The 10729-nt window shown below is 32.1% G+C and overlaps 1 protein-coding gene across 2 annotated transcripts; it reads left to right on the top strand.

The window, feature by feature from the left end:
• Nucleotides 1-304: 304 nt before the first annotated feature.
• Nucleotides 305-9859, top strand: LOC110722117 (probable WRKY transcription factor 57). Of its 2 annotated transcripts, none has more exons than XM_021901375.1 (4): nt 305-1018; nt 3220-3363; nt 5086-5545; nt 9237-9859. In XM_021901375.1, exons 1-3 carry the CDS (start codon nt 645-647, stop codon nt 5513-5515), a joined length of 948 nt encoding a protein of 315 aa, XP_021757067.1. In that variant the 5' UTR covers nt 305-644; the 3' UTR covers nt 5516-5545; nt 9237-9859. The 2 variants fall into 2 exon arrangements, with proteins under 2 accessions (XP_021757067.1, XP_021757062.1); XM_021901370.1 differs by having other exon boundaries at nt 9240-9855.
• The last annotated feature ends 870 nt before the right edge of the window (nt 9860-10729 follow it).

The raw sequence follows: 10729 nt of genomic DNA, 5'->3' as shown, positions 1-10729 counted from the left end.
TTGTCCAAGCCCGCCCTTTTCGCAGGCCGGGTTGGGCGGGCTTAGCGGACCGTCCCGCCTATGAACAGCTCTAAGTTACTGCTATAGGGACTACTTAATTAATAGAGTTATAAAGGTTATTACTTAATTATGGTTATAAGAGTTACCCTATCAGTGTTATAAAAACACGTTATCCTTTTTTACTTTAATTATGGTGAGATAATTACCGTTTAAACAAGAAGAACTTTGAAAGATAGATAGAAAGAGTACCTTATAGAATACGAGTACGATCCTTTATAAGAAGAGGGAAGGTGCGAGTGGGGGAGGGAGGGAGGCGCCTAAACGAAAAAAGGCAAAAATAAATTAGTGTATTTGAAGTTGACACTTTTTTCATTTTATTTTCTTTCCACCTTTCAGCCATTCCCCAATTCCAATTCCATTTTTTTTAATTTCAATTTCTCTCTAATTTGACAGGACTCACTCACATCACCCACCCTTCTCTCTCCTAAAAGTTCCCTCTTTACGCGTTCCTCCCTTTCTCCCATTTTCCCCCCCCTTTCCCAAACCCTAAATTCCCCTCTCTCCTCTTTTTAAAAAAGAAAATTCCGAAAAAATTATTTGTGTTCGAACTACCTCAATAAAATCCCAATCCGACTCCATCACTTATGGACTCGGACTCCAACAAACCCGACCCTCACGACCCAACTTGGTCGTCTTTACCCTCCTCAGACTCCACCTTCTTCTTCACCAGAGACGATGACAACGACTTACACAACACCCACAAAATAACCGACTTCACCTGGTCATATAACTCATCAGACCTATCAGCTGACGTGGAAGGTTACCAACCCTCCGATCCTCCGACAACAACAGCAACAGCAAGTGGTAGTAGTGATTCTCATCTATTACCTGGTGATCAAACCTCCGACATCATACCACCGAATCCTTCGGCTTCCTCGAGCTCATCCGAAGATCTCGCCGATAAAAACATCGGTAAAGCTCCGGCATCCGCAGCAGCAGCAGCAGTAGCTGATACTTCGTGAGTGGCGATCATCGTACACCACTCACTATTTTTTTTTCAAAATCTTATTACAGTAATCTTGATTAATTTTATTATTTCTTTTTTTTTAGTAAAAATAAATAAATAAAAATTCTTTTCATTGGAGGTGAAGTCATGGGGTCGGGTAAAGTGAATACACTAAAATTTAGGGGCTTTTTTGGGATCGATCATATTAACTAAAAAAATCATTAAAAATAAAAATTAATTGGTGGAGAGAGAAAGTTACCCGCCGTCATTGCGGCGGGAATGGCGTAGGGAACAGGCTTCCTCCCATTTTTATTAATTTGTACTATTACCTCAGTTAATTATTATGTGCAATTTTGGTGTATATATATTTTTTTTATTGAAAATATAGTAGAGTACAGTACTAAACACAGAATAAATCCTTCATTTTTTTAAAGTTTTTTTTAATTAATTTAATTTAATTAATAATTATATAATGTGGTGCATAAAATTCTGCAAGTTGGTTTGCAACTCGTGGGGAATTAAATGGATAATATAAATATATAATGAAAGAATCATTTCGATTTTATGAAGGTGATGAGAGGGGGGTATATTATAGTGCACATGGGTGGTATAATATGAGTGTAATCGTACTTTGATAATGATATGATATGATATGACACGAAATGATATGAATACGAATGTATTGTGAGGAGTCCGGAGTAGTGTAAGAAAGGCCAGCATTGGAATTTAATCAATGTTTAATGTTTAATCATGCTAGTATGCTAGAGTTTGGTGGGTGTATATGTGGTCTCTCTTAATTAAATTTTAGGTAGTGGGTTGTTAATTTTGCTTAGCTTGTGTCACTTGTATGTATATAATTATGTGTATGTGGTCCATAATATTAGCCAAACACAAGATTTTTGAGATTAGATTCTTGGTTTGGATTTATTAGACCAAATAGATTACTAGCTTGGTACCTTAGCTTGTTAATACCTAATCATTCAAACAGCTTGCTTGGTACCTTAGCTTGCTTTAGAATAGAATGTATTCAGCATTTATTAACTCTTCTTCTCTAAATATGTTTTTCCTTTCTTCTTTCTTGAAATCTAGTTGTTCTCTTTAAGATTGAATCAAACATAAAGGGATCTTATGACTATGAGGTAAACTTTTTTTTTTTTTTTTTTTTTTTTTTTTTTTTGTTACGATAACATTGTTGATGTGGTGTTATTTTAGGTGTCTGTTTTCTATTTAATTTTCAAAATCTTCCCTCTTTAGAGTTTTGGTCGAGTAACACGGTCGGGTGGTGTTACCATAACTAGCATGATGTCCAAGATAATGTGACTAGGTGGCTTCGTCGTTTTTTTTTTCCTTCTTTGACTTCTAAGAGCTTTGTTGTTGAATTATAGCCACTAATAACTTCAAGACTTCTACAATTCAATACATAAAAGATGTATTGTGATCATATATTTTTTGGTAAATAAAGTATTAGGGTCAATCAAAGTAGCTTTTGTAAGTCATAATATATCTCCCACCTTGTTTCTTTATTCATCAAATTAAAATATCAGCCACCCTAGGCACCGCCCTCTCTAACTTTTTTAACCACTTGATGATGCTTATCTTCACTTTAACACTACACTATAGTTTCCTCCTACTCAAGTCTTTGCCACAAACATTACACAACGATTTCATTATCTAATGTTTTGCATTGCTATCGCGATGTTAGTTGCTAGTGCAAATTAAAGCTGAGTATCCGCCTCTATTACTTTGTCTAATAAGGGGGAGACATGAAACTTCTGAACTTTGCGTGTGCGTGTTCGTGTGTAGGAGAGGTGGAGGTGGAGCCGTGGAGGGGTATATGAATTCACAATGAGCCACATACTAAAAGCAATGCAATGTTAAAAGTGTTTGGACCAAACTAAGTCAGCCTTTAAATAAAAATTTGGACCAACCTAAGACAAAAATACAAATTAAAGTAAGAATTTCTTTTTAATAAGTTGATTAAACAACTAAAACTCCTTCAATTCACATATTATAAATACAAAGGTATCCCTATAAAAAGATGAATATAGTTTTCTTGCATTTTTTTTCTTTGGGTGTGGAGGATGGTGTGCTTTATTGTACGTAAATTAAAGTTTAAAAATGTATATATTTGAATGATTTTAATTTTATATAACCATGGAGTTCATGCTTTTAACCTTAAGCTAGTCTAGTTACTGATGATCATGTTGTACCAGGACGAAGGTGAAGAAAAAGGGGCAAAAGAGGATAAGACAACCGCGATTTGCATTCATGACCAAGAGTGAAGTTGATCACCTTGAAGACGGCTATAGATGGAGAAAATATGGCCAGAAGGCTGTTAAAAACAGTCCATTTCCCAGGTTCATCTCTACTTATATACTTTTTTTCATTATATGTAATTTTTATCTGAATGTGATTCCAAAAATGTCATTCAAGCATGAATTATAACAAGAACAAACTCAAATTCCTTATTTATGATTTGATTCAGCATCATATATATACTATCTCCTTCATTTACCTTTTCTTTTCTAGGACTAATTCCAGACAAAGAGAGTATTTGTCCGACCTAGTAAACTCATAAAGATTTAATTTTGCTACTATTATCTTGCAAGTTAGATAATTAATTCATTATGATATACGAAGTACTCTGTATGTGCGCTTTGTTGGTGCACAATGAGCATCTTGTACATGTCTATATAGTTAGTTTAAGCGTCCGTAGTATAATCTAAATTGATTTTAAGACTATTTTTCGTTATCTACATGTATGTGGTGTTGGTAATGGTATTTCTATACATTTTCCTAGATTCTAGTTAGGGAGGGAACAAACTTATCCTTAGAAAATAAAATAGAACAAAAAAAAAAAAAAAAAGTTTGTTGATTATTGGTTTTACAAAGCTTAATTGGAATCGAATTTATTTTAGGTGCAAGTTAGGTGTAATGCATGTTTTAGTTGTATGTAAAATACATCTTTAAATATCCCAATTTGAGAAATGTCTTCTTTCCTTTATTCTCATTTTTTATTGTTAATTATTACTATACTTACTAAATAGAGTATACATATATACGGAGTCATCCATGATGTTGAATGTGCTCTATTATTAGATTTCACACATATTTCGTTGGTATAGTATATTCCCATTTCCTAGAATTTTTTTTTTCAAAGTTTTCAATTGATTTTAATTTATTTATTTAAAAATTGAAAATAATGTTATACTTACTTTTTAGGCCTAATGGTGAAGTCACAATAATGTACCAAAGAAAGAAACAAAATACTCCTATATGTAATTGTATAGAATTTCTTTCTTGCATGGAAAAATTACAAAAAAATAAAAACAAAATAAAAAAAAAAACAAAGAACAAAATCTAACATCTCTATTTTCTGTCCTTCTGATTTTTTTTTTTATTTTTTTTTTTTATTTTTTTTTTTGAAATAATTTTCTGTCCTCCTGTTCAGTATCACTCTTATGAGTATATATGTTGTAAATCTAGTTAAGAATATATGCTTTAAACTACTTCCTCTAGCTATTCAATTCAACATTCACAGAGAAGAACTTTTTAAGATGCTTTATGTGTATTTGCCAATCTGGAAAGAATTATCTTCCTTGTCCAGCAAATTTGATTTCTATCTATATGGCTGGCTCGAACTTAGTTGTTGGATTCGTTATATCATAGAATCATATTCATCTTAATTATATATGCAATCGATAGGCATATAATCGACATATAGATTCATTATAATAGTATTTATGTGTTGATTTTGAGCAAGCTTTAATTTGGCTGAGACAGTTTCACACTAATTTGATTGATGAGTAACGTTAACAAAAATAGCATCATGCGTTTAATATGTATAATTTTCTAAACCGCGTAACTAATCTTGTGTATGTTAATGTGAATTCGATGTATTTGTAGACTTGTAGTCTCAGAATCATGTTAAACATTGCCAATGATCTACAAGTTTTCTATGTTATGTCTTGTGATAGCCTAAAAAAATAGGTTAAATGTTGTTAAAAGTGTGTTAATTTTCACATAACAAAAGGAGCTAATTAGTTACAGACTATATCTTCTTATTTTGATTATTACAGGAGCTATTATCGGTGCACAAACAGCAAATGCACCGTGAAGAAAAGGGTGGAACGCTCCTCGGAAGACCCTAGCATAGTGATCACAACTTATGAAGGACAACATTGTCATCATACAATTGGGTTTCCAAGAAATAGTGGGTTTCTTAGCCATGAAGGTGCCTTTCTTGGGCACTTTGCACCTCCTATGTCGTCTCATCATCAATCGCCGTTTCTCTATCAAGGAATGCAATTTTCACATGACAGTTCAGTCACTAGAAGCATTGCACAAGCTTCAATTAGTAGTGCTAGTGTGCAGCAGGCTCATCATCAACAACAAGCTCCAAGCGACACCACGGATTCACCTTCGTCGGTTTCTCAACAACTGCCGCCTCTTAGTAGTGGTGAGGGATTGCTAGGGGATATTGTGCCTCCTGGAATGAGAAATCCTTGAGTTGGAGACTAACAATGCAACATATATATGGTATGTATATTGCACTATTTTGTTTGCAAGTTATGATTTGGAATGCAATCAAACTTTAGTAGTTTACAAAATTGATATTATGTGATCACAATATATAGCTTATGTCAACATAATTGAAGTCAAATTGGGCTAATTTATCATTTAGCTATTGCACATCTTGCTTATCTAGGAAAGCAATATTAGTTTTTATTTGGACTTTGAAATAGGTTTTTTTTTTAAGTGCATTGGTTTTCTAATTTGAAGACTGAGCCAAAAAACCTCGTCCTATATCAACAGTATCCTAGCTTGTTTAGGAGACCGCTCCACATTAGTGGCGCTTTTCCCTATTTCTATTAGGGGACATGTTTTGCTGGTAAGACTTTTCCCTGTATAGAACTCGTTGATTAATAAAATACTTTTTCCAAGGAAAAACAATAATAAAGAGTTGGCAAACCATGCTAAGAGTATATATTATTTGCTTAGCTTGATTCTGAATTTCATACATTACCATATTCCTTATTACACCAACAAAAAGGCTAAGCTCCTAGAAAAACTTTAGCTGTATTGTTCATGGTCATGGTACGGTAACTAGCATAGAGTATATATTGTAATAAATTATTTGTGGCACGCCTAGGAGTAGATAATGGTTTGATGATTAAAAAAAAAAAAGAGGCTAATTTTAAACAAATTATATTCTTTTCATCTTGCAGTCAAATGTTAGGAAGAAGTGCTCCATTATTCCTAATCAACTGCGCTGCTACTTTTTATTTTTTTTCAAACTTTGACTTATTATACATCAATAAAATATACTAGTATATTGAAAATTAAGATCATATGTTTTTTTTAATTTAATTTCTGTATGTTTTAGTGTACTATTGCTAAGGAAAATATGCTTAGATCATTGGGTGATGTGAGGATGTCAACTAGTTTAGTTGGTTGAAATTACAAGTTTAGGCAGTAATCAAGGGTTAAAACCTAGTATATATATCGAACTTTTGTGCTATGTCTATATCATATGCCTTTTAGCACTCTCTACATCAACAATTTAATATAATTTGGCATATTTACTTGATTTACATAGTCAACCAATAATTCCATGGAAATTCTTCGACTTGAAAAAAATAAAAATTCAATACTTCATATATTACTAGAGTTACAAGTATTAGATAACTCCGTTTATTCATTCCCTCTACAATATATTTTTTGTCTTGTCGAAAAAAAAACAATATAATTTTGAATGTTTCATCAATATATTTTGTTAAAGATTGACTATGATCATGTTCAACTATAAACTTAAGTGGAGAAAATCAATTATTATTTGTAATTGTAAGTAAGTAATTATGACTAAGTTAGTGTTGTATAAAAAAGAGATCATTTTAGAGAAATTATGTAATATCCTAGGATTCTTTTTATTAAGTTTGTAGCTTATTATCCATATCATATGTCTCTAGCAAATGAATACATCAAATCAAGAAACAAAATACTCCTATACTATATGAAAAGATACTATTGAAATAGTGAGATGATCAATTATCAATTGGTTAACAATAGACCAATAATATTATGGTAGGGCAAACTTAACCTATAGTTTGTGATGTCAACTGTTAGTTTGTTTCCTCGGGGCCATGCACCATGATATATTGTATAAAATATACTACTATATTTGGAGCAATGTATATTATTATACCATATATTTTTTTATTTCTTGGCTATGAAGATCGGTATATCAAGTCAATCAAGATTTTCTTTGTCTTTTCTATTTGTCTACCTCCCTTTTTTTGTGGCTTTTTTGCATACAAATTTTGTTTGAAATAAATTATTCAGATTGACCATGTTAAGAACCCATTTCGCACATATTTTCAAACAACATTCACCCACAATTTAGGTGTTGTTTTTTTTTTTTAATTATGTTATTTGGCATTAGAATTTAGAAATAATAGATTAACTGAGTCAGAGTTATGTGTAGATTTAGTACAACTAGTAGTCGGCAAGTCACCAATTTTATCTATGTTCATAATTCTGCTGAAAACCAAAAAATAATATGCAACTATTTGGAAAAAGATATCTCTATTCTCTAAATCCATCTATCAAGATGCAGGACACACATTGACTACGTTTGTGCATGCACCTCATAGCTAATGTATGACCGATGCTTGTACCTAGTATAGTACGTATCACTCGTATTATAATCATGGATACACTATACAAATATATTCCGGGAGGGGAAAAGGGGGTATGGTAAAGATTCTTATTAGTGGAATACGCTAGTAGATGTATTTTAACATTTGTTGTTGTCAAAGATGCAATCAATCTATGTGAATACACTTCTTATGTTGATGTCTGACCGATTCATATAAATATTGTACCATCGCACGTTACATATATTAGTGGATACACTATACATATATCAGAGGTATGATATAAATCCTTATTGGGATACGCTTGTAAATCATATTTTATGTCTCACAGTCTAAGATGGGATATTTATTTAGATTTGAAATGATCTACAATTCTACATACATGGTCCAAGTTCAAGGTTTTTAATTCATTTGTCATACTAGTTGGCCCTTCATTGCGCTGAAAAAGCAGTCTACTTAAATAAAAGGGGGCTTAAAAAAGGACTACTTTGGATAATGGTTGAAGATTTAGTTCCAAGATTTATTGCACCAAAGCTCCATTGACTAGTCACTTTTCCATGAGATTTAATTTGCTTTTTTCCACCACAACTTTTGGGTGACTATATCTGTAGTACTCCATTATATTATCCCACCTACTTTTCCTTCCTTTTTTTTTTTTTTTTTTTTTTTTTACATAGAATTGTAATCTAGAAACTCCTTTTCAATCACGTTCTTATATCATAAAATCTTGCACTTTTTATTTTCCATCACAAGTGAATTTCTATTTACATGATGATTACTTGGATTGAATGAATTAGTTACCATTAGCATATGCATGCATGGACAGCTATATATTCTTTTAACTTTTTTACGTGTTCTTTCTATCTATTTATGTTACTACGAATTTATTTAGAAATGCATAATAACTTAATGGATTCATCCGTGAAAGTGATGTGCAATTTAACATAATAGTTTTACATTTTGTCTCCCTAAGTTGTATATATCGTTGTTGTTGTTTATTCCTTGTCTTAGAAAGTCACAATTGGCCGGTCATCATAGTCATCAAGTGTATTTGTCTATTTAAATTAGAAATATTCTCTTCCATTGTTGTTAAATTTGGTGAGATTTTTCATTGGTTTACATTTTGTGCTAGTATACATATATATATAGGTAGTATGCATGTGATGATATTTGTGGAGTGCCTGGTTCAATAATTAAATTAAAAATCCATATCATCATATATTAGGGTTATCGATCACAAAACAACAAAAAACTACAGTATGTGTATGGGTATAGAGTTTCAATTCCCAGTTTCCCACTTTTCTATTTGGGCAGAATAACACACCATATTGAATTTGTCTTTAACATATGAGATTGATCGATGCTGATTAAAGTAGAAAGAATATAGATCGAAAACTGTACCATGTTAATAAAAAGTAAATAAGTGATATTTAACGGACAACGTAATCCAAAAAGAAAAGTGGAGCAATATTTAGGAGACTAGTCAGGGGAGTACGTACATGATGTACGTACGAGCTAGGTTATTCAAAATATAAACACTAATGAAGGTATGCATGTTTGTTGGTTGTGATTAGCAGGTTGTATATGTAATTGCATGGCTCTCATGATGACGAGGATGCAGTACAAGTACACTTAATTAGCTTGGAGGTTCAAGATTAATTAACAGTACATGGTAATTATTTATTATCCCTGTTGATGATCGTAACACAGCAACAGCACAATTAATTGGATCTTCCATTATTTTCATGAAGAAGCAATCAACATTATTATCATATTTTATAATCAGAGTGAGATTATTATTAGTATTAAAATTGTTATAATCGTATGGTCTCACCTCACGACATAGGATTGCATGTCGGTTGTTAATTTAAATATCCCTAGTACTTCTAGCAGGTATATATTTTATAAAGTGCAGATCTCTTAACAATATTTTTTATTTATCCACTTTATTCTGTCGTATATTGTCTTTTATATTTTCATAAAAAGGTCATATTTGCATGTAAATTATACGGAGTACATGAGTATATTATACGATCATCTTTTTCATCATTTTTGGACCGTCATTTAGCAGGTATTATATCTGATTCTGGGCATCTCTTCTCCCTATGTTAAAAAGTTAAAAATATATAGATAATGTAATGTTCCATTCGTCTTTAGTTAATACTACATCCGTAACATATTAGTTGTAACTTTGAAATTTTTTATGTCTCACAAATAATACTCTAAAGTTGTAACTACGTATTAATATGTAACGAGGGTAGTATATGGGATTTTGCCTTGGCATTTTTTGTGATAGGAACAACAAAAAGAGACGGAAAGAATATAATAATTCCGAAAGTTTTTATGATCTTTTGCATTCTTCGAAATTGATTTGATGAGGTACTCAAAGATTGGAGGATTAATATTCCAGATTGTATGGCTTTTACCGTTAAACGTGGGTTGGTAAAAGGAATAATGCATACAAAGTTTGTTAGGGTGGATTCCGAGGTTGCTACGTTCACAGCCGACATTGCTATATTTTACTGCCTCACTTTTTATATTGTTTTTTTTTTGTTTTTACCTCTTTTTAACATTTTACCCTACTCTTTCTAGGTTTAGCTCTGCCTTTTTTAGCATTGCATTTATGTTAGCATAGTACACTTGATGATTACATTTGAACTAATTTTAAATTATTACTCCCTCTATTTCTTATTTTTTTTGCATTATTTGACTTATCACGATCTCCAATACACGTATTCAAATGAACTTGTCTCCATTTATATATCCATTAAAATTAAACAAGCCATGGAGAGTAGAATTATATAGGTTCAGCAAGAAGGGAAACGCAAACGTGAATTGATCTATATTCGATGGGTGACTCCAAGTATAGGATGGGTTAAATTAAACACGGATGGTGCTTCAAAAGGTAATCCTGGGGTTGCGGGTGTTGGTGGCTTAATTAGAGGCTGCAGTGGCGAGTTGTTTGAATGTTTTGCCTTAAATTGTGGAATTTTTTCCTGCACTAAAGCTAAACTCATGGCTGTGATGAGAGGTCTATTAGTTGCTTGGGATGATGGACATTGAAAAG

This window comes from Chenopodium quinoa, unplaced genomic scaffold, assembly GCF_001683475.1.
Source record: "Chenopodium quinoa cultivar QQ74 unplaced genomic scaffold, ASM168347v1, whole genome shotgun sequence".
Classification (NCBI taxonomy): domain Eukaryota; kingdom Viridiplantae; phylum Streptophyta; class Magnoliopsida; order Caryophyllales; family Amaranthaceae; genus Chenopodium; species Chenopodium quinoa.
The sequence above is the reverse complement of the archived record's forward strand: the minus strand, read 5'-3'. Positions and strand labels throughout refer to the sequence as shown.

Bases quoted from the DNA above. Each gene is read 5' to 3' on its own strand.
- LOC110722117 (XM_021901375.1), top strand. From the start codon at position 645: ATGGACTCGGACTCCAACAAACCCGACCCTCACGACCCAACTTGGTCG. The intron at 1,019-3,219 runs GTGAGTGGCGAT...ATGTTGTACCAG, and splicing joins GCAGCAGTAGCTGATACTTC to GACGAAGGTGAAGAAAAAGG. The intron at 3,364-5,085 runs GTTCATCTCTAC...TGATTATTACAG, and splicing joins AAAAACAGTCCATTTCCCAG to GAGCTATTATCGGTGCACAA.